This window comes from Triticum aestivum, chromosome 3B (genome assembly GCF_018294505.1).
Source record: "Triticum aestivum cultivar Chinese Spring chromosome 3B, IWGSC CS RefSeq v2.1, whole genome shotgun sequence".
NCBI classification, from domain to species: domain Eukaryota; kingdom Viridiplantae; phylum Streptophyta; class Magnoliopsida; order Poales; family Poaceae; genus Triticum; species Triticum aestivum.
This window is the reverse complement of record NC_057801.1, coordinates 815,853,247-815,876,414: the sequence shown is the minus strand read 5'-3', so window position 1 is coordinate 815,876,414 and position 23,168 is coordinate 815,853,247. Positions and strand designations below refer to the sequence as shown.

Here is a 23,168-nt window from a genome sequence, read left to right as displayed (position 1 = left end):
CACAACGTCATTGGAACCAAGTGGATTTTCAAGAACAAGCAAGATGCTCATGGGAACATCATTCGCAACAAGGCAAGATTGGTAGCACAAGGCTACTCCCAAGTCGAGGGTATCGACTACGGTGAAACCTTTGCTCCCGTTGCTCGCCTTGAATCCATTCGTTTGTTGATTGCTTATGCTTCCCATCACAACTTTAAGTTACAACAAATGGATGTGAAAAGTGCTTTTCTTAATGGTCCTATTAATGAGTTGGTTTATGTCAAGCAAACCCCGGGTTCGAGGATCCCTACTTTCCGGATCATGTGTATCAACTCGATAAGGCGCTCTATGGCCTTAAACAAGCCCCACGTGCGTGGTATGATCACCTTACCGAGTTGTTACAAGATCGTGGATTTGTAGTTGGGCAAATCGATCCCACTCTTTTTACTAAGAAGGTCAAAGGGGAGTTGTTTGTGTGCCAACTATATGTTGATGACATTATCTTTGGTTCCCCTAAGCTTTCAATGAAGAATTTGCCGCTCTCATGACCTCTAAGTTCAAGATGTCTTCGATGGGAGAGTTGAAGTTCTTCCTTGGTTTTGATATCAAACAAAGAAGAGAAGGTACCTTCATCAACTAAGCCAAATACACTCAAGACATGCTAAAGAGATTCAAGCTAAGTGATGTCAAGCCGGCTTCTACTCCAATGCCTACCAAGTGCCAACTTGACATTGATCCCAATGATAAAGCGGTGGATCAAAAGGTATATCGCTCTATGATTGGATCCTTGCTTTACCTTTGTGCATATAGACCAGATATCATGTTGAGTGTGGGAATGTGTGCACGGTTTCAAGCTGCACCAAAGGAAAGCCATTATGTGGCGGTCAAGCGAATCTTTCGTTATTTGGCTCATACCCCAAACTTTGGTCTATGGTACCCAAGAGGAGCAAACTTCAAGCTTGAAGGATTTACGGATTCCGGTTGGGCGGGAGACAAAGTGGATAGGAAGTCCACTTGCGGAGGGTGTCTATTTCTTGGTTGCTCTTTGGTGAGTTGGTCTTCCAAGAAGCAAAGTTGTGTATCTCTCTCGCCCACCGAAGCGGAATATGTGGCGGCCGGTAGTTGCTGTGCACAACTCTTATGGATGAGGCAAAATTTAAAGGAATACAGTGTCATTTGTGACAAAGTGCCTCTTTGGTGTGATAATGAAAGTGCCATCAAGATTTCTCTCAACCCGGTGCAACATTTCAAGACGAAGCATATTGAGATTCGGTATCACTTCATCCGGGATCACATTAGGCGAGGGGAGATTAAGCTCAAGTATGTCAACACTCATGATAACCTTGCAGATATTTTCACGAAGCCCTTGGATGAAGCAAGATTTCGCGAGTTAAGGCATGAGCTAAATATCATTGATTCGAGCAATGTGACTTGAACCCTTGCACCCCCACCTCACTCAACTTGTTGTCTAGTTTAGATGTAGGCATGGACATAGGGGGAGTGTTGTTCTCTCAATGAACTCTCCCTCCCCCATTATGCATAAATTGATCTAGTCTTTCACTTTAACCATTTTTTATGGTACTAGTGCTTCAAGGGCGAGTTTTGGTCATGGGTCCAAGGTTAAAATCTTCACGACGCCATACCTCTTGACTCAAACATAGGTGGCCTCGGCCACCGCCCTCTCTTGAAGAGGTGTGTTTTGGCCCATTGTTAGTGTGTTTGTGGTCGTGGTGGTCTTTCCTCCTTCTTGGCTATGTTTTCATTTCTTTTTGAGCTTTAGCCGTCTGTCTAGAGGCCTGTTGGTTGTTGGGCGGTACTACCGCTGGTGGTGCACGGTACTACCGCTTTAAGCAGTACTACCGCCCACCAGCGCGGTACTACCGCTGTGAGGCGGGGGCAGGGGGTTATATCAGGGGCAGGGGGAGTTTTCTTCTCCCCCATACCCATTCGCTCGCCCCCTCGCTCTGTTCATCTCTCCAGCAAACGGCTCCACGGGAGGGCTCCGGCGGATCTCCTTCTCCGGGGCATTCCTCTCCATTCCCTTCGGTGGAGTCGATCCCCACCTTGTCCTCTTGCCATGGATGCCGGTTTTGCCCCCGTTCCCTCTCTCTTCTTGTCTAGATTTTCAATCTAGCATCTTAGGGGCAATAGTGGTTGCATCTCTAGATTTTTGGCCAAATCTAGGCTTGAGTAGGATGGAGAAGGCATCTAGGCAGTTTGGATTAGTGGTTGGTAGAAGTATTTTTAAATTTGGTAGGACGGTAGTGCCGGATCTGACCACGGCAGTAGGAAACTGTTGTTTCCCCGTCTTGAGCGGTACTACCGCTCCCTCTGAAGCGGTACTACCGCTTGGAGCGGTACTACCGCTCACAGGTCGCGGTACTACCGCCCTCTACCAAATTCCATTGTACCCTTACCACTCAGTGATCCTTTTGTTGTGTTTTGTGGCTTATGCTCTTTCTTTCTGGTTGTTTTGCGTGTTTTTGTGTGTGGCTCTAGGTGATGAACATCCTGAACATCAGGCTCGGCATATCAATCCCGATCGTGCCACGTCAAAGCGTTACCGCACAACTGAGTCTGCAGGAGGTTCCTCAAGTGCTCCACCACCACCTCAACTCCAGAAGAAGTCTGGTGTCAAGCCGAAGCAATCTGGCAAAACCGTGCCGGAAATGCAAGCCAAGGAGTTCTGGGCAAGGCGTCGCCGCAACCCCTATGATGCTGACCAAGATCCCTCTTTGGTCAACCGCCTGTTCTGGAACAGGTTTCAGTTTGCCATTTTCTTTGATGTGCTCAAGGCCAAGAAGAACCTCTATGTCAATGTGCACTCCATCGACACCGACCATATGGAGAAGGATCTTGAATACTTTGGTGAAGCTCTTCAGATGTGTACTCAACTAAACATTCTTGATATCATGCAATTCAACAAAGATTATGATGCTGATATGGTGGCCCAATTCTATGCCATGGTTCATCTTGGGACTGATGAGGACAGGACACTGACTTGGATGACCAATGGCAAGTTGCTTTCTGTCAAGTGGAAGGCGTTCATGCAGTTGATTGGGGTGGAAGATCACGGGCTTACATCTCCTGTCGGCTTTCGCCCACACTGCAACACCACCTCCACTCACAAGCAAGCTCCCTGGCCCTACTGCACTCTGAAGATCAACCCTGAGAGGAAGAAGGAAACGTATGAGCTGCCTTCCTTTCTGGACATTCTTCACCGTGTCTTCCGTGAGACTCTTTTCCCTCGCATCGGAAATCTTGATATGGTTCATTCTTATCTCGTGGACATGCTTCTCTTCTGCCAACGTGAGAAGGAAGAAAACACCGGCGAGTCCTTGGATATCTCTCATGTTATGTGGTCTGAGCTCTTATCTGCTATCTCCGAGCGCAAGTGCCCGATTTATGGTCCGTTCATCATGCTGCTTATTGAGAAGGCCTGGGATCATGTCTATCCCAAGGTTATGCTAGAGACTGGAGAGATGGTGTCTCATGAGGTCAAGCGTCTGAGGAAGAAGGACAACTGGGGCACTCAGGCCCCCAAGTCTGGGGGTGCATCGTCTGCTGCTGCCATGGAGACCGAGGAGGAGGCTGAGGCTGAGGATGATGATGATTATGAGCCTTCTGGGGCTGAGCCCTCTTGGGTAAAGAAGCTCAAGCTCAAGGTAAATAAGCTGTTCTGCATGGAGTCTCACGGCCAGTACATGACTCATGTTGCTGAGAAGAAGGCCAGGGGTCGTCACAAGGAGCTCATGCGTCAGATGGGTGCTACAGTTATCAGTGGATCTGAGGACCAGCTTACTGAGGAGGAGGACTGGGTTCAGCAGCATTGCCCGTGGACAGATTCTGATGCCGAGCAGTTCCCGACCGACGACGGTGGCGAAGACGATCGTGCTGAGATCTGATGTTCGTGACCTTGCTATCACCTGGAGCCGTAGCTTCACTCCCTCTCTTTTTGGTGTCTCGATGCCAAAGGGGGAGAGAGTTTAGGGATTTGTGTCGTCGTTGTCTGTTTCGCGAGCGTGTCTTCTTTGTGGTGTGCTTTCTCGCTGTTTGCTTTGGTTGGATTTGTGTCAGTGAGACCTAAGTTCCAGACATATGGTGTGAGACATATGCTACCTGTCACTAGATTATCTTTATCTATGTCTACCTAGCTTCTGAGTTGCATGCTTATCGTGTTATATACTCTTTGCTCTCATATATATTGCTTAGGTTGTTGGTCTCCAAAATGTAGGGGGAGCGTTGATCCTAGTATGTGTGTTGTGCAGTCCAAAGCACCTTTCTAAGATAAGCACACATCTAGGGGGAGCTCATCTACATTTGTGAGCTGTGGGGTTTGCGCTTTCTTCCCGTGCAAATCCCGTATTGTCATCAATCCACCAAAAAGGGGGAGATTGTAAAGGCATATTTTTCCCCAAGGTGTTTTGGTGATTGATGACAATGCTTTTGCGGACTAATCGTGTGCGTTGAGTTTTTTCGGAGATTCATCCTTTGGCACAAGACGATTACCTCCCCTCGGTGTTTTATTCAAGACGGTGTAACTCCTTCGTTTCTCTGTTGGTGGACTAGTTTCGTAGGAGTCACCGTACTATCAAGAGGGGATCCACTTTGGTAAGGCTAGGGTGGAATCAACACGTACACATCCTTTTCACACCCGATGTTCCTTTCCGCTTCATTGGAGCCATCTTTCCTCTCCGTGCCTGCCCTGTCCTGTCGCAGCGGTAGTACAGCGGTCCTCAGCGGTAGTACCGCCGAAGCACGTCAAGCGGTAGTACCGCTCCCCGAGCGGTAGTACCGCTTGCGGTCTTCGGCCGTAGTACCGCAGTGGTTCCGGGCTACTACCGCCTCGACTCGAGACCGATGTTTTTCATGTCGGGTTTTATGGTACTAGGTGTGGCAGTAGTGGCGGTAGTACTGCTCCTAGCGGTAGCACCGCCCGTACTTCCACGGTAGTACCACTCTGGTTCCAGGACTCTGCAACCCTCGTCAGCGCGGCAGTACCGCTGGGAGGGAACGGTAGTACCGCCCGTCAGCGGTAGTACCGCCCTGCCCAAGCAGTAGTACCGCTCTATGCGTGGCTATTTGGGGGGGGGTAACGGTTGGGCTGTTTCCCCCACTATATAAAGGTGTCTTCTTCCCCAAAGTTGACTTACCTCTTTCCCCAAAAGCTCCATTGTTGCTCCAAGCTCCATTTCCGCCCGATCTCTCTCCCTAGCCAATCAAACTTGTTGATTCGCTCGGGATTGGTTGAGAAGGCCCCGATCTACACTTCCACCAAGAGAAATTTGATTCCCCCCACTAATCCCTAGCAGATCTTGTTACTCTTGGGTGTTTGAGCACCCTAGACGGTTGAGGTCACCTCGGAGCCATAGTCCATTGTGGTGAAGCTTCGTGGTGTCATTGGGAGCCTCCAATTAAGTCGTGGAGATTGCCCCAACCTTGTGTGTAAAGGTTCGGTCGCCGCCTTCAAGGGCACCAATAGTGGATTCACGGCATCTCGCATTGTGTGAGGGAGTGAGGAGAATACAGAGGCCCTAGTGGCTTCTTGGGGAGCATTGTGCCTCCAAACCGCTCTAACAGAGACGTACTTCCCCTTAAAAGGAAGGAACTTCGGTAACACATCCTCGTCTCCACCGGCTCCACTCTTGGTTATGTCGTGCATTTACTTTTGCAAGCTTACTTGTGTTGTATCCCTTGCTTGCTTATGTGCTAGTTGTTATTGTGTCATATAGGTTGCTCACATAGTTGCATATCTAGACAACCTATTTTGTTGCAAAGTTTAATTTGGTAAAGAAAAGCTTAAAAAAATTAGTTGCCTATTCACCCCCCCCCCTAGTCAACTATATCGATCCTTTCAATTTGCATGTACAAAATAGACAATATTCTACTAGGTCCTCACCCTTCCTCCTTTTTAGTATCTTTTATCACCCATGGCCGGTCCCCCACTCTCCTCTTCATGCTTTTTCATCATCTCCACCGGTTCACTCTTCCTTATGGTTCTCTCTCTCTTCTCTTTTCCCATTTCTCCATCTTTTTGTCAGCGAAGAGACCGGTTCCTCTGCATGAGGCGGGTTCTCTCCAAAAGTAGATGATTAAACCCATTTGGACCACTTTTGATCGATGTGGCAACTGGGGCATCTGTCCAACATGGAGCATTGGCCATGCCCTTATATTCCCAGCCATTTCCCCGCTTCTTCTCTCTTTTTCCATAATGTTCCCGCTCGAGCGTGATGGTTCCAGCAAATCTAGGCATGGCATGCATCTTGAAAAGATTGAAAGTTTTAGGTAGTTAAAGAATTCTCGTACTTCTTCAACTAGAATACTAAAAGACCAAGGGCGATATCCTATGCGACTCAATGATGTAGGCGAGCTCGATGGCTTACCGTCCGAGGATGTCCCTCCGCATAATTTACACCTTAGTGATGCATTTTAAACAATAATTTCCAGTGTGTTTGAAAAGAACTGATTTGCTTATAATATTTAAAAAATAAATATTCTCACTTATTCATACTAATGTTATTTATTTTATATATCCATTGTGACTAAAAACATATACAATTTTCAATGGCATAATCTTAAGTATCTGATTTACACAAATAAACACCAATCTAATACACTAACACTAAGATCCAACTCTATTTCACCATGCACAATATTATTATTTTTTAACTTTATTCTAAGGCATTTTATTAAAATAAGACGAATATATACAAAGCCTAAAAGACTAAAACGACAACAAAGTGAAAGTAGACTATGGAGTAAGTTGTGCCACTTAGGTGTGTCATATTGTGGCTATATATTTTTGTGACTATTATAGTATCTATAAGTGCCTTAGTAAAAGCTTGTAAGTAAACCTAAGATCTAAGAAATCTTTTTTGTATACTTTGTCTAACAAATATCTTAATAGAGCTTTCTAGCATAGAGTTTTCCAACATAGTAAGGTCTAGCAGTTTTAATTAATACGATACACCCTCCATTTCAATTGATATTGCATATTAGGATTCTAATAAACCATTGCATATTAGAAAACCTAGACAAAAGGAGTCAATGTATGCAAGAGCATTTATGACCAAGTGACTTTATGGGCCAATATGAGAATCCTAAACGCCCATCTTAAACTCTTCCTTGGCATGCTTATTTTTTGAACATGCAATGTCAAACAATATTTGGTAAGCCAATGGAATAAAAGAGATTAAATTCATGAGAAAATTTGTCTTGCATGATATGAAAGACAACACAAAGGGAACGAAATAAACCAAAGGCAACAAAGTAGTCGGTCGAGACGAGGACATCAACGCTTCTTGTGAGGCGGTAGAAAATTTAGATTCACACTTATGCTTGTAATAGAAGGTCTCCACGTTGATTTCTCGAGATATTTTCTTACTCTGTGGCAGCCGACAAGAATTTAGCTTGTTAGAAATAAAATATCCAAACTTAAATTTGAAAACTTGTAACTATACTCCTTTCTCTTTGGCTGATAAAGCATATCTAGTTTGTCTTAAGGCACCCCATTTCTAATTTGACTAATTTTATACACACAATAAAAATGTCTATAATACCATACGACTGACATTAGATTTACCATGAAATATATTTCCATACTGCATTTATTTGTTATTGTAGATGTTGACTGTTTTATAGATTTATAGCGTATTCATTTGGTATAAAAAGTTTAACATAAGAAGAACCATATATGGCTTATAAAAAATTTAAGGATTACATATTTTGCATCCAGATAGCATGTTAGTTGTACTCCTTCTCGATTTCCTCACCAAATCATGCACACAACAACAATTTGTTTCAACTTGCGCATGCGCACTAGATAACTTTTTCTTGTATGTGTGGTGAAGTGTTTGGTATGGTTAGGTTGAGAGGCCTAGCTAAAAAAACTTGTTTGTGTGTGATTGAATTAGATATATTCTTCCTACACAGGCTAGAAGAATGAACAAATTTTTCGACCCATCCAAAATGATGAAGTACATGTCCAAACATGCCCTAAATGGAAGGAAAAAAATAGAAGTTAGGAAGGTAGCAATTTAAATTGACTACTGGGTCAAAATATTCAAAAAAATAATCAAATGGTTCAAAACCCCGTCAATTCAAACCATTTAGACGTAGCCTAATTTAAATGCGTCTTATTTCAGGCATGCTGAGGTTAAAACAGGTGGTATGTGATTGTCAACGACATCAAACGTTGAAAAGGTGAAAAATAAAATGCTAAAATATAACAACTTTGGATATATTTCACTATTGTTTCTTTGATTTACAACTGCTTAATCTTGTATCCATGGAGCAATGTCACAACATCACCACATAGCGACATCAATTTATGCACAAAACATTGTTCTCCCTCGCAATCTCTCATCCGGCGATCATATCCTCTCATAGTCGAGTTTGTCTGACTGCACAAGAAACAAACTCCAATCATAAACATAACCCCAAACAAAATATATTGCCTCTTCTCAAGGGAGGTATACACCATTAGATGTTCATTTTTTATAATCATATAATTAGGAGAAAACGACCAAATGATCGCATAGTAAACCATGTCTATGTCCAAAAGAATGGGTGACTAGGAAGTATTGTTGTATAATTAATGATAGTTAGACCATACCTTGATGAGCATATAAGTTGGGAGCCATGCTGGTGGTGTTGGAATCCCTACCCACGCGATCTACATAAGATAAATCCGTAATTCAGTCAGGAGGAAATTGATCGAGACATGTACGGATAATTAATATGAAGTATGCGGATGACACAACCCTTTTTATGGAACATGACCTTCAAAAGGCAATTAATATGAAGTTGATTATGTGTCTCTTCAAACAACTTTCCGGGCCTCAAAATTAATTTCCACAAAAGTGATCTCTACTGTTCTGGTAAGGCCAAAGAGGAGGAGAGCCAGTACGCACAAATATTTGGCTGTGAGGTGGGATCCCTTCCATTTACATATCTCGGTATTCCCATTCATTACTGTAAGCTCACCAACAGGGAATGGAAAATTATTGAAGACCACTTTGAAAAGAAGCTCAACAGTTGGAAGGGCAAGCTCTTGTCATATGGGGACGACTTACCCTCATCAACGTTGTCCTTACTAGTCCACTGATGTTCATGTTATACATTTTTGAGATACCTAAAGGGGTGTTGAAAAGGCTATGACTTTTATCGGTCCAGGTTCTTTTGGCAAATCGAGGAACATAAACGAAAATATAAACTTGTTAAATGGCACATTCTATGTAGGTCTAAGGATCAAGGTGGGATGGGCATTAAGAATCTCGAAATAAAAAACAAGTGCTTACTCAGCAAATGGTTGTATAAGGTAGTTAATGAGGAAGTTGTTTGGCAAGAGTTGTTGCATAACAAATACATGAAGTCCAAAATGTTATTCCAAGTAGATGCTAAGCCTACCGATTCACCGTTTAGAGGGGCTTGATGAAAGTCAAGTCATCCTTTTTTAAGAGAGGTTCCTTTAAGATTGGTGACGGACAGTCGATGAGTTTTTGGGAAGATACATAGTTGGATGACACGCCATTAGCTCTACAATACCCAACCCCATGTAATATTGTGTTAACAAAAGAGGACTCAATGGCTCTATTCTTGGGGATAGCCCTTTGAACATCCAATTTCGTAGGGCATTATTGGGCAATAAATGTACTAAGTGGATCCATTTGGGTTCTAGATTGATGTCAGTTAATCTAACTCAGATGCCAGATTCATTTCAGTGAAGGTTAACCACTAATGGTGTCTCCCCGTGAAGTCTGTGTATGTGGATCTTATGGATTCTGGACCAATTTTAAGCAGGAAAGATATTTGGAAAACAAAGATTCCTTCCATGACCAAAGTTTTCATGTGGTTTTTGCAGAGGGAGGTAGTTCTTACGAAAGATAACCTTGCTAAGCGTAACTGGCATGGCAGCAAAAAATATTGTTTTGTGATTAGGAGGAGACAATTCATTTTTTGTTTTCTATCATGCCCGTTTACTACATTGATCTGGCGTACGGTTCATGTTACATACAATTTAGCAACACCAACGAGTATTTCAAATATGTTTGGAAACTGATTAGGTGGAATTCATCATAAGTTCAAAGGCCAAATCCATGTGGGAGTTTGTGCCATTGTTTGGGCAATATGCCAGAATGATTTCATCTTAACAGATCATCTACTCAAAATTTCTTGCAGGTTATCTACAGAGCTACAACTTCAATCCGTATATGGTCATCACTGCAGCGTGTGGGCAATTATGGCCTTTGTGTGCAACCGGCTGGAAATGGTTGCGTAGGGTTTGTTCAACCAGTTTGGCTGGCGAGCCACTCGTAGATTAGGTGGATGAGTTATGTAATCTCGGGTTCAACTGCTTGTGGTCGTATTTTTCTGTTTATTTGTTTTCCTTTGGAGCACTCGTGACTTGAACTTATTTCATGTTTAATAATATGGTTGTGTGCATCGTGTGATGCAGAGCCCGGGGTACTCCCCTTTTAAAAAAATGGATAATTAATTTAGACCCATCTAAAGTTGAGGAACAAATTAAGAATGATGAACTAGAACAAAGGATCAAAGCAGCTATGCATAATTACCAGAGCATACTCTCCGGTTTCTTCGAAGATTCTGATGTCCAAAACCTGCACTTGATAATTTGGTGATTAGTAAACTGAAACTTGAACAAGTGATGTTAATTGATTGATGAGAGCAACATAGATAACATAGTGACGAGACGACATGGAGAGCTAGGATCGCTGAAGTTAATTACCTCGCCACGGTCTTCGTATATGTAGTCTAGCCCCTTGTAGAAGGGTGGGTGCCCCACTGACAGGTACTGAAATTAACAAACCACACACGGTCACTAAAGGCCAGCAAATTAAGCTACTCGCCGCCAGTACAATCAATACAAAATTTCTTGAAGACAGGGTTTGAAATTCTATTACAGAGATAGCCGTGCCCCAGTCCAGCTCAGAGAAAAAGTGCAAATTTTATCACAAATAGTAGAACTTCGATCGAAATTTCGAGTTCATCGATACACACTCACATTGATGCTGTTCAGGTACTTCTCTTTCTCGACTCGCACGATCTGTCCTTTCTTCACTGCACAGAAGAAACAGATGCAAATCAAGTTCAGTTAAACAATGTACGTATTTCGAAGCATCCATCTTACTGGAGTAGACGGGCTTCTTCTTGAGGATCTTCTTGGGCGCCGGCGACGCGGCTGCCGCAGCCGGCTTGGCCTCGCCGGCCGGCTCGGCGGCGGCGGCGGCCTTGACACGCCTGGTCGATGACGGCGTCCATCTTGCTGGCGTGGCCAGCGCCGTGGTCGGACTGGCGGTGCGGGCGAAGAGAGCCCGCGGCGACGAGGCGAGAGCTTCCATTGCTGTGGCTGTGGCTCTAGCTAGTTGGGAAAAATCCACGAGAACCTGCACCGCGTGCGGCGGATAAGGCGGCCACGGCGGTGAGGTGAGGCTGGATTGGAAAACTAGCGCCACAGCGTGTTTGGGCCGATAAAGTGCATGTTCTCTCGGCCCAGTTGCGCGCTAATGCTTTTTCTGGCGGATGACGTGAGCCAGGGTGAGGGCTATCAGGCGGAATATCCTATTTCACGCTCTTTCCGTCAAACTGCCGGCGCTTTGCACAGGGGAGCGACCGAGCAGCGACGCGATGGCCGGCCAAGTTTTTGCACGTACAACTGCAGCTAGCCAGCCGGTTTTGGGATCTTTCTAGAAGGTTTCCTGAACCTGTCTCTTGTTTCTTTTACTGTTTTTTCTATTTTTTCTGTTTTTTTATCTTTTATTTTGTTTTTATGGTTTTCTTTTTCTTTTTTACTTTTTCCATTTACAAGATTATTTTATCTTTTTTAAACTACGTTCATGTTCGAAAATGTTCTTGAATTTAGAAAAATGTTCTTGCCTATTGAAATGGTTGTTTTTAAAAATTGTTCATAAATTCCAAAAAATATTTGTTATTTTCCGAAATGTTTTTCATTTTTCACAAAATGTTGTGAATGCTTTTCTTCAAAAAATTTACAACTTTCCAAAAAGTGTTCCCACTTCTAAAAAATTGTTTGAAAATTGCACAAAATGTTCATGTTTTCAGAAAGTGTTTTCTTTTGAAAAAGTTCGTAATTTTTGAAAAAAATTCGGGTTTTCAATTATGTTCTGGTTTTTTCAAAAAAAAGTGTTTACTAATTCAAAAATTAATCTGTTTTTTAATTAAATTGTCCTTTTTTGATAATTCCAAAATGTTCTAATTTTCGAATTTTTGTTCACAAATTTGGAATTGTTTGCATTTTAAAAAATGCATTCACAATTTTATATAATGTTCTTGTTTTCAATTTTGCTCCTTTTTTATTCCCAAAAAATGTTCGAGTTTTCATATAATATTGTAGTTCTTCAATTTTTTCTCATTTTCAAATAGTGTTTTCATACAATGTTGTAGTTCACAAATTATAGAATGGGTACATTTCTAATTTTTTATTTTTCACTTTTTTTTCTGTTTATATTTCTTTTTCGTTTTACTTTTTTTACTTTTCTGTTTTTTTTCTTTTCTTCTTTTTTCTTTTCTTCTTTTTTCTTTTCCGTGTTTATTTTCTGCAGCAATTTCAGATATTATTTGAAATTTAAAAAAATGTTCTTCCTTCAAAAATTTGTTCACATTTTCAAAAAAAGTTCATGCTTAAAACAATCTACAATAATTTCAAAAATAATGATCGTTTTCAAAATTTGTCAAAATTTGAAAAAAAGATCATTTATAAAATTTGTTCACAATTTAAAAAATTGCTCATGCTTCAAAAAATGATCTCTATTTCAAGATTTTCACAGTTCTAGAAATTTGTTCATATTTCAAAATATGATAAGGAATTTCAAAAAATAGTCTCGCTTTCCAAATTTGTTCACCATTTCAGAAATTGTTCATTTTTCAAAAAACAATTTCGGTTTCAATATTTTGTTCGTAATTTCACCAAAAATATTGCCATGTTAAAAATTGTGTTCGCATTTCCAAAAAAGCGTACAATACAAATTCTGTTTGTATTATAAAAAAAGTTTGTGTTTAAACTTTTTTGGTGCTGACTTTAAAAAAATGTTCCTGTTTTCCTTTTTTTAAACTAAAAACTGTTCACGGTCTCAAAAAATGTTCATGTTTTTCATAATTTTCTTGCTTTTCAGAATCATTTTTGAAAATTGTTCGCATTTTTGGAATCTGTTTGGGGTTTGCAAATTTTGTTCGTGTTTCTTTTTTAAATCAGAATTACAAAACATCTTCACTTTTTGCAAAAAATGGAATACAGAAAAATGCGGCATTTCAAAACTGCTCCCAATTTTTATGAAATATTTTCAAAATGTTTTTCAAATCTCGACGCTCCTGTCTATTCTTATAGATTTATGCACCTTTATGTTTAGTTGGAGGTGTATGGTGTAGTGGCTAATGACTCACGGTTGGAGTGTGTGGTCGTGGGATTGATTCCTGGTATTCGTTGTTGATTGTTAGCTTTTTTTTGTCGCGCGAAAGGAAACGAAACAACGAGCGGGTTGGTGGGCCGGCCTAGTCGTGCGTCAACCCTGCATCGAGCTCCTGTATGATTGCAAAATGCGCCACATAGGAGGTCCTCTATCAGGCTATGCAGAGGAGCAAGTAACTAGCATTTGCCGAACCACCTATGCGTGGAAGCGCTTGCAGCGGGTCACGTGGTGCGTTCCAGTGTCACACACTAAGCGCACCTTGCTCGAGTATGTTTTTTTACGCACACATTTCTTGTTTTTTTTTTGTTTTTTCAGCTTCCACTACTTTTTCTTAGGTTTTGGTGTTTTTTCTTTTTTGCTAAACACAATTGTGCTTCTCGAAAAATAAAAAACATAGCACGTGCTTCGAAGCGTAGGTGTACACACTTCAGCCAGAAGCTTAGCATGTGCTTCTATGAGAAGCACACTTGTGGCACAACTGTGCTTCTTGAAAAGGAAAAAATACAGCCTATGCTTCAATTAGAAGAACAACTGTACTTTCCGATTTTCAGGAAAAGCAGTCTATGCTTTAAAAAGTTGAATAGCATAATTGTGATTTTGGATTAAGTCTTTCCTTCGGTTTACTGTCTTTTCTCTGATTTTTTATTTTCTTTTTTGGTTTCCTATTATTTTATTCCTGTTTTTTTTTGTAAAAAAAGTTCATCGAAATATATTAATATGACATCTACTTTGGAAGATCTCAACGTGATAAATTCAATAGTGAAAGTGGTTCATGATTTGGACGCAGAATTTAAGAGATAAAAACATTAAAAAGACTACAAAAAAGGAGAAACTCCAAGTTGTGACAAGTGCCGCACTGGCAATGCACCACTTGTCAGAACCAGAGAAGGTGAGGGGTGACCTTTCCAAAGGGTACCTTTAATTAGTGATTTTGCGCTATGTATCGCCCGATCTGATTTTTAATAGGGCCGGCCAAGTACTGTAGCATTTAGTTTGACTGTTTTGCATTGGTTTTTCAGTTTTTCTTCATGGTTTTTTGGTTTATTTTCTTTTTCTTTGGTTTTTGTTGGTTCTTTGTCGGTTTTATTTCTTCCCTGTTTTCAATGGTTTTTTTTAGTTTTTCATTTTTATTTTTCTTCTTTGGTTTCCTTTGTTTCTTTCTTCACTTTTCACCTGTTTTCTTCAAAAAATTTTCTTCGCGCACTAATTTAGTTCATGTTTACTTCATTTTCTCTCTGTTAGATAGAAATGGTACCAAGCAAATATTTTCTGGGCTGGTGACCAGGTTGCTTAAAGAAGTTTTTTATGGTCGATATTTGGCTTATGATCCTCTATTCTTAACTAGGTAAGACCCACTATATATTTTTTTTCTAGTCATGCAAAACATGCCACATAAGCAAGCCATGCATTTAAGGCATAAGTTATAGAATTTTGCATTATTCTATGCATGTAGTGCCACATCATCGATTCATGCATGTTCCTCATAAGTTACTTTTTTCATTAAATTTTGTATTTTCATGAACGGTGTATGTGTTGGGCAACATACCCATGTAGTTGATTCTTCTCATTTTTGTTAGAAAAGACATTCTTTTAATTGTAATTTTTAGAAAAAATCCGTCTTTTTAGACGGTTCATATGTTTTATTGGTTCTTAAGCTTACATTTTTTCATGAGATTTATTTGTTTTTAGAAACTATTTATGCACTTGTTTAACAAAGTTCCCGTAGCAACGCGTGGGCATCATATTTTTTTGTGTGGAAACTTCCATCCTATTCATCTTTAACCATAGTAGTACAACGAACACTAGAAATAATAAAAATAACATCCAGATCTATAGAGCACCTACCAATGACTACAAGCACTGAAGATTGTCGGGAAGTAGCCGCGCTAAGGCCCAATAGAACCAACACAAGAACAACAACCGCCGCCGATGGAAAGAAGCGTAGACCAGAAGGATTCAACCCGAAGACACATAAACATATATAGATGAACGAAGATTAGATCCGAGTAGATCCACCAAAGACAACCATCGATCGAATCTTGCGAGATCCACCAAAGGCACACCTCCACATGCCCTCCGACGATGCTAGACACACCACCAGGATGGGGGTTAGGTCGGAGAGAACCTTATAACATCTTTAGGGAGCCGCTGCCATCTCGCCTTCCTGAGCAGGACACAAACCCTGATAAAACTGAAATAAATATCTAAAAACGGAGCCCTCCAATCGTCAAGGACCAGGATCCACCATGTTCCCATGGTCCTAAGATCATAGGAGACGAGGCAGATCGGTGATATAGCCGAGGGAGGCAGAAACCCTAGCTGCGTTTTCCCTTGAAGGAGAGACGAAGGGGAGGAGAGACAAGGAAACCAGTTCTGCAGGATGCCCATGCCATGCTTAAAAAAATACATGCGGGGCTACTGTTACATGTCTAAGACTATTTGAGATACATGCTTAAAAAAATACACGCGGGTTCGGGAGACACGTAGACATGACCGAGACGGCTCTCCGGCCAATAACCAACAACGGGATCTGGATACCCATGTTGGCTCCCACATGCTCCTCGATAATCTCATCGGATGAACCACGATGTCGAGGATTCAAGCAACCCCGTATACAATTCCCTTTGTCAATCGGTATGTTACTTGCCCGAGATTTGATTGTCGGTATCCCAATACCTCGTTCAATCTCGTTACCGGCAAGTCACTTTACTCGTACCGTAAGGCATGATCCCGTGACCAGACACTTGGTCACTTTGAGCTCATTATGATGATGCATTACCGAGTGGGCCCAGAGATACCTCTCCGTCATACGGAGTGACAAGTCCCAGTCTCGATCCGTGTCAACCCAACAGACACTTTCGGAGATACCCGCAGTATACCTTTATAGTCATCCAGTTACGTTGTGACGTTTGGTACACCCAAAGCACTCCTACGATATCCGGGAGTTACACGATCTCATGGTCTAAAGAAAAGATACTTGACATTAGAAAAGCTCTAGCAAACGAACAACATGATCTTGTGCTATGCTTAGGATTGGGTCTTGTCCATCACATCATTCTCCTAATGATGTGATCTCGTTATCCATGACATTCAATGTCTATAGTCAGGAAACCATGACTATCTGTTGATTAACGAGCTAGTCAACTAGAGGCTCACTAGGGACATGTTGTGGTCTATTTATTCACATGTGTATTACGATTTCCGGATAATACAATTATAGCATGAATAAAAGACAATTATCATGAACAAGGAAATATAATAATAATCCTTTTATTATTGCCTCTAGGGCATATTTCCAACACATACGCCCCCACCTCTACCATGAGTGCAGGCGAAAGCCTCTGTTCCTCTGTTTGGGCGACGATGGCACTTTGGTGTCATGTTCCTTCTTGAAGGCGTCGGCCGAGGAGTGCTCGGGGTGGTGGAGTTGCTGGTAGTTCGGAGTCGACGCAAGATGGCATGTTGGTGGAGCGGTGTGGCATCAACAGTATCATCGACGGTGGGTCTCGGCGGCATGGCGCAGTCGAGTCTCGGCGTCCGATGCGCGGAGATGGACTCGCGTAGGAGGAGGAAGCTGTCTGGCATCGTGGTGGCGTCGACGGTAGCTAGACCATGCAAGGTAGATGCAACAGTACAACTCTGAAGATGGATTGGTGGCAGGTGGCTGCGGCGGCCTCATACCCGGCAGGCGTCCTGGTTGAGGAGTGCGTCGGACTGGTAGGTGCTCCATACCCGGCAGGCGTCCTGGTTGGGACCTCAGGTCTTAGATGTTTAGGCTTGGATGCGATGTCTGTTTGGTATTAGGCCCAGACTATCAGTGCCCCTTCATCGATTGGATAGGTGTAGCGACAGTTGTTGCTTAGACGGTGGCTTTAGTCTTACTGTTGTATGACTTTGTAAGGTCTTGTGAAAATAACTAATAAAGTGGCTGTATGCATTGCCCAGATGCAGAGGCCGGGGGTTATCATCCTTTTCTAAAAAAAAAGGTTCCTCTAGACAACATTTGCTAACGTAATTTAAACACATGCTATACCCAAGCACATATAGAACGTACGTAAACATGAAATATATGAACTACAAATAAGTACTCAATTTAAACACATGGTATACCCAAGCACAAAAGGTGCACTACTTACATGATTTTATCCATACAAGCACACTTCCAACCATTTAGACAGTAGGGCAGAACTAGACTTTGCGTTATATAGCACTGGTGACAACAATAAAGATAGCTGCTCCACTTACTAACACTGACACCTTTTTCAGGTTCAGACTAATCTACATAACAAATACTTTACTACACCACGAGGAAGTGCCATCTCAAGATGTTTTGCTATTGTGCTTCCCCATGTCACACTCACAACAACTGAAACTGCAAATCCGACACCAAATCCTAGTCCAACAAAGAGGAATAGTATAATGTCCACCGATTTCTTCTTCAATGAGTGTGAGACCATATTTGGGTTGGTCTTCTCGCATTCCTTGGACAATGGTAGTCCACACAGGCCAATATTCCCCAGAAATGAAAGATTATTGAATGTCTGAAAATGGGGTGATTCTGGTATGTTCCCAACCAACCCGTTGTACGACAAGTTCAATACCGAAAGGAAGTCAAGCCATGCTAACTCCTGTGGAATCTCCCCTGACAGGTCATTTGAAGAGAGGTCAAGTGACTCTAGTTGATGTAGAGCACCAAACTGAGCTGGTATTTGTCCAGTGAAGGCATTATGTGACATGTTTATCCCACAAAGTAGAAGAAGCTCCCCGATTGACTTGGGAATGACACCATGGAATGCATTATTTGAAACATCAATGACAACAAGGGTCTCCAAAATCCTGGAAAATACGACCTCAGACCCTTTATATGTAATTGCAGTATTAAATTGATATCTTGTCCCATCAGTGACATGCTGGTATTGCATCGACACTACGTCATTTGAAGATTTTCTGGCCATTGATTGCAAGCTCCTAAACCACTTGCTCTGCAACGTACCAGAGAAGTTGTTTGAAGCCAAATCAATAACTCTCAGCTTTGTGAACTCACAGTTGCTCTCCTTTCCTAGGACAGGAGTCCCCATCTCCCCAAAGAACTTGTTAGACTTTAGCACCAGGACTTGAAGCTTTGGAAGCATGCTCATCCAACATGGAAAATTATCAGTGATCTGGTTATTTCCGATGTCAAAAACTTGCAAGTCTCTGCAAGCAAGTAGAGATCTTGGAACTTGGCCTTCGATTTGGTTGTCACTGAAGTCCATTTCCTCGGATGCACAACCTTGCATGATATCATGTGGTAACTTCCCTCGAAGTTGGTTTGCTTTAAAGTTCAAGACTGCAAGGGAATTTATATCCTCCAATAAACAAGATGGGATCGAGCCACTCAAATTGTTGTAGGAGAGATCAAGGAGCACTAGACTACTCGCATCACAAATCGATGGTGGAATTTTGCCAGAGATATTATTTCTAGAGGCCTGGAGATAGCGCATCCGACTAAGTTGAAAACCAAAGCTAAGTGGTATGGATGAGAACCGGTTGTTTGAGAAATCAAGCGACGATGCGGCTGGTGTAGGTACAGGTATAGGCCCCTGGAGTAAGTTAAAACTGAGATCAAGAAACACAACATCAACGGGAAGGTTTTCATATCCTACACTTGTAAATTTGTTATGTGATAAGTCCAGAATTAGCATGCTGCTCCATGTTTCCCAAGCCCAATGAGGTATAGCACCACGAATTTGATTTCTTGAAATATCAAGATTAGAAATACGAGGCATATTTCTCATGGCATTAGGGATACTGGACAGGTTACAAGATGCTAGACCTAAGGTACGGACATTTAAATGATTGATAGAGGTGGCTGAATAGTTATCGTCTCCTTCGATCACTGAAAGTTTGTTGTTTGAAAGTTCCAAACTAATTAGGTGTGGTAGTTTCCAGAATGGGCTGAGTTGTATACTGCCAACAAAGTTGTTGGAATGAAGATATAGGAATTGCAGTTGAGTCAGATTATATATATGTGGGGGTATTGGGCCAGAAAAGTCACAGTTGTATAACTGTAACCTCGTTAGATTTTTTATATTGCCTACAAATGAAGGTATTTGTCCAGTCAAACTGCAGTCCGAGAACTGGAGCCAGATCAAAGAAGTTAAATTTGCGATCCATGGTGGTATCGATCCTATTATACCAGACCCAGATACCTCTAATTTTTTTAAGGATGTAAGTTGGCCAATCGAAGAGGGAAGCTCTTGGGGAAAGTCACTTGATGCAAGACCCAACATGTTCAAGGATTTGAGGTTTGCAATTGAGCTGGGAATAATACCAGAGAAGTCGGTACTACTGACAAGCAACTTGGTCAACATGCTTTGTGATGAAAAATTTGGTAATGAACCAGAGACATCGAAATTATAGCTAATATCGATATCTGTTAAGTTGTTGTTTTGGAAGAGTTTAGCCGGGAACCGTCCTTCGAGGAGATTGTTGGTAAGTGTAAGAACACTTAGTGAAGGTAAGTCAGCAAATAACTCAACTGGTCCGTTTATTTTGTTAAACTGTAGGTTAATCTCAGTGAGCGGGCGTATGCCGGAAACTGATGCACAAATTGGACCTGAGAGCCAGCAATTAGGTAAGCTAAGAACCTGTAGCCGAGGGGTTGTAGAATTGGTAAAGGCATTGCACCAATTAGGCGCATTGCCAGACAGATCTATCTTGCCAAGATATAGCTGTTCCAGATTATGAAGGTGAGCGACTAATGACCCAAGGTTTGGCTCTACGAGAGACCAGGCTGACCACACGGCAGTTGATAGATAACTGTCATCTTGGTCATAAAGATAATATTCGCTGGAGAGGTCAAGAGATACCAGATTGGTGAGGCGTTTTATCGCATGTGGTATGCCGCCTGCAAATTCGCAGGTAGAGAGGTTGAGATGGGTGAGCTCAGTGAGCCGCTCAAACCCGAGAGTGGGGATTTCTGACCCCTGGAACTTGTTCCGGGCGAGGTTTAGATACCGAAGTGAGGCGAGGTCAAAAACGGCAGGATCAAGAGCAGGGCTTTCCAAACGGCACTCACCCAAGTGGAGGGAAGTCACCCGGCCGCTGGCGCGGCCGCAGCTGACACCCTGCCAGTGGCAGCAGTCAGTGCCGGGCCGCCAGGACTGGAGGGTGCACGTAGAATTCACGGTGATGTTGAAGGACCGTTTCAGACGGAGGAGCGCCGAGGCCTGGTCCGGCCGGCAAGGAACTGGCATGGTAGTCCGGTTGCTGAACGTACCAGCCGCAAGCGAGCTGGAGAGTTGGATTACTAGGAAGAGATGGATGAGGACGTGCAACAGCCGTGGCTGGCGGCGCTTGAAGATGGAGGACATGTTGCCGATTTTTGTTGGTCAAGTCTACTATGTGGGTTTCTTATGCTATGTTTGTTCGCTCTGGCCATGTATATATAGCAGCAGCGGTGGCTCTTTCTCAAAAGAAAAAGAAGAACAAATATAGCCAGTAGGGTTGTGACAACTGACAAGAGGTTGGCTGACCTCGCCTCCTCTGGAGGGAAGAAAAGGAGAACCCACGGCCACAAGTTGAGCTCACAACTGCCGGAGCATGACCGGAAATAACTACAGGCCAGCTGTCAGCCGTGGTCGATACTGCACAGCGGGACGCTTTCATGGGCCATGTGAGATGCAACTAGCATGGTTTTGAATATCGCACTATAGCTCTCTACTACATAGCATTGCTACAGCATTTAAAAGATGCCCCGCGCTAAGAGACTTTGATGCAAACACATGAACACACATTTTAAATAGCGCGCTATAGGGTTTAGATGTGGTCTACCACTAAAAGACATAGCCTGTTATTTAAAACTATGGCAACTAGGCCATTTCGATCATAGCAAACCCGGAAGAAACGTATGAAATGAGATAGACCGGAGAATCTTCCAAGATGAGCGGTGTGCCGGCATGGGCATAGGCTCATCCCTTTCTGCAAGGTGACGTTTTCCTTTTATTTTTATTATTTTTAGCACCAACCAGTACGCCTAGTTGTACCTTGTTTATGAAATCTATTTATCTATTACTCTTCCCGTTCACAAATATAAAATGTTCTAACTTTTTCTGAACCAGATCTATATAGACATGTTTTAGAGTTGTTTGTTCATTCATTTCAGTTCGTATGTAGCCCATATTAACACACCCAAAACATGTTATATTTGTGAATGGAGGGAGTACATATTAAAAGTATAATACGGGTCAAAACTAGATAAACACGCTAAAATGTCCCACGATAATCAGAAACATCTAGCCATCGGTTTTGACGCACCATAAATAGCAGTAGTGGGGTCGTGACAACAGGTTGGCTGATCTCCTGAGAAGAGAACAAAAGAAAGAACCACAGGTTCATCTCGCGACTTGCGGGACTGCTAGAGCATGAACAAAACTTAGCCACGAACCAAGTGCCAACCATTTTTGGGCCAACTAGCAAAGCTTTATTTATATCATCTCAAAAGATCACCGGATTGGCTTCATCAAGCATGGCGGCCGACCCTAAAGAAAGAGCACACTTTGCGAGATTTGTGAGCTTTGCAACGTGGTCGATATTGCACGACTAGACACTTACATGGGCCATGTGAGATGAAACTAGGACATTACCGGACAGTATGGAAAGAGAGAAAGTGAAGAATCTTCCTAGATGAGATGTGATCGATATTGCACGACGGGACGCTTTCATGGGCCATGAGAGATGCAATTAGGCCAGTCGACCGATTTGAACCAGGAATGCATGGCTAAAGAGAAGTTGAAAAATCTTCCAAGATAATATGTGGTCAATATTGCACGACTGGGCGCTTTCACGGCCATGGGGGATGAAACTAGGTCATTACCGAAACGTATGGAAAGAGAGAAACTGAATAATCTTCCTAGATGAGATGTGACCAATATTGTGTAACGGGGCGCTTTTATGGGCCATGAGAGGTGCAACTAGACCAGTTGACCGATTGGAACCAGGAATGCATGGCTAAAGAGAAGCTGAACAATCTTCCAATATGATCTATGGTCGATATTGCATGACAGGATGCTTACATGGGCCATGGGGTATGAAACTAGGCCGTTACCGGAAGGTATGGAAAGAGGGAAACTGAAGAATCTTCCTATGAGATGTGGCTGATATGCACGATGGGACGCTTTCATGGGCCATGAGAGATGCGGCCAGTCGACCGATTGGAACCAGGAATGCATGGCTAAAGAGAAGTTGAACAATCTTCCAAGATGATCCATGGTCGGTATTGCACGAAAGGTGCTACCATGGCCCATGGGGGATGCAACTAGCCCATTAATTCGACGAATGGGAACCTGAAAAGCATGGAAACAGATAATCCAAAGAATCTTCCAAGATGAGCCATGTAACATGGCCTCATCCTTTCTGCCCATGAGCTTTCTTTTCTTTTCTTTTCCTTTTTCCTCCAACACAATCCAAGTGGTTTGAGAGCTCCTAGCTGAAGATCGCGAGTGTCAACTAGAGGAACTTTCACGCAGGCGTGCATCTGAATGGCGGGCCCATTTGGTAGTGTCAGTGCGAGCCGCTATTAAAATTCCAAAAAATTGATGCTCAATCGGGGAATCAAACTCACAACCGACGACAGAGAGCAAGTGATCTTTACCACTTGAGCTACTTAGTGATACTTTTTAATATGGCGCGTGAATATTTAAGAACTAAACGCGGCGGTAGATAATAAAACGAAAAATTTCGACCATTAAAAATCTTTGCAAT

At 42.4% G+C, this 23,168-nt stretch overlaps 2 protein-coding genes across 2 annotated transcripts; both read right to left on the bottom strand.

Moving 5' to 3' along the window:
- Positions 1 to 8,094: 8,094 nt before the first annotated feature.
- LOC123072622 (NAD(P)H-quinone oxidoreductase subunit O, chloroplastic) lies at positions 8,095 to 11,429 on the bottom strand. The gene is made up of 6 exons (XM_044496214.1): positions 11,129 to 11,429; positions 11,003 to 11,058; positions 10,727 to 10,792; positions 10,554 to 10,598; positions 8,594 to 8,653; positions 8,095 to 8,381 (listed from the first exon to the last, which is right to left on the bottom strand). The coding sequence occupies exons 1-6, from the start codon at positions 11,337 to 11,339 to the stop codon at positions 8,352 to 8,354; spliced, it is 468 nt and encodes a 155-aa protein (XP_044352149.1). The 5' UTR covers positions 11,340 to 11,429; the 3' UTR covers positions 8,095 to 8,351.
- A 6,180-nt stretch (positions 11,430 to 17,609) lies between these two features.
- LOC123066806 (receptor-like protein 6) lies at positions 17,610 to 20,802 on the bottom strand. The gene has a single exon (XM_044489813.1). It carries the CDS (start codon positions 20,777 to 20,779, stop codon positions 17,693 to 17,695), a length of 3,087 nt encoding a protein of 1,028 aa, XP_044345748.1. The 5' UTR covers positions 20,780 to 20,802; the 3' UTR covers positions 17,610 to 17,692.
- Between the last annotated feature and the right edge of the window lie 2,366 nt (positions 20,803 to 23,168).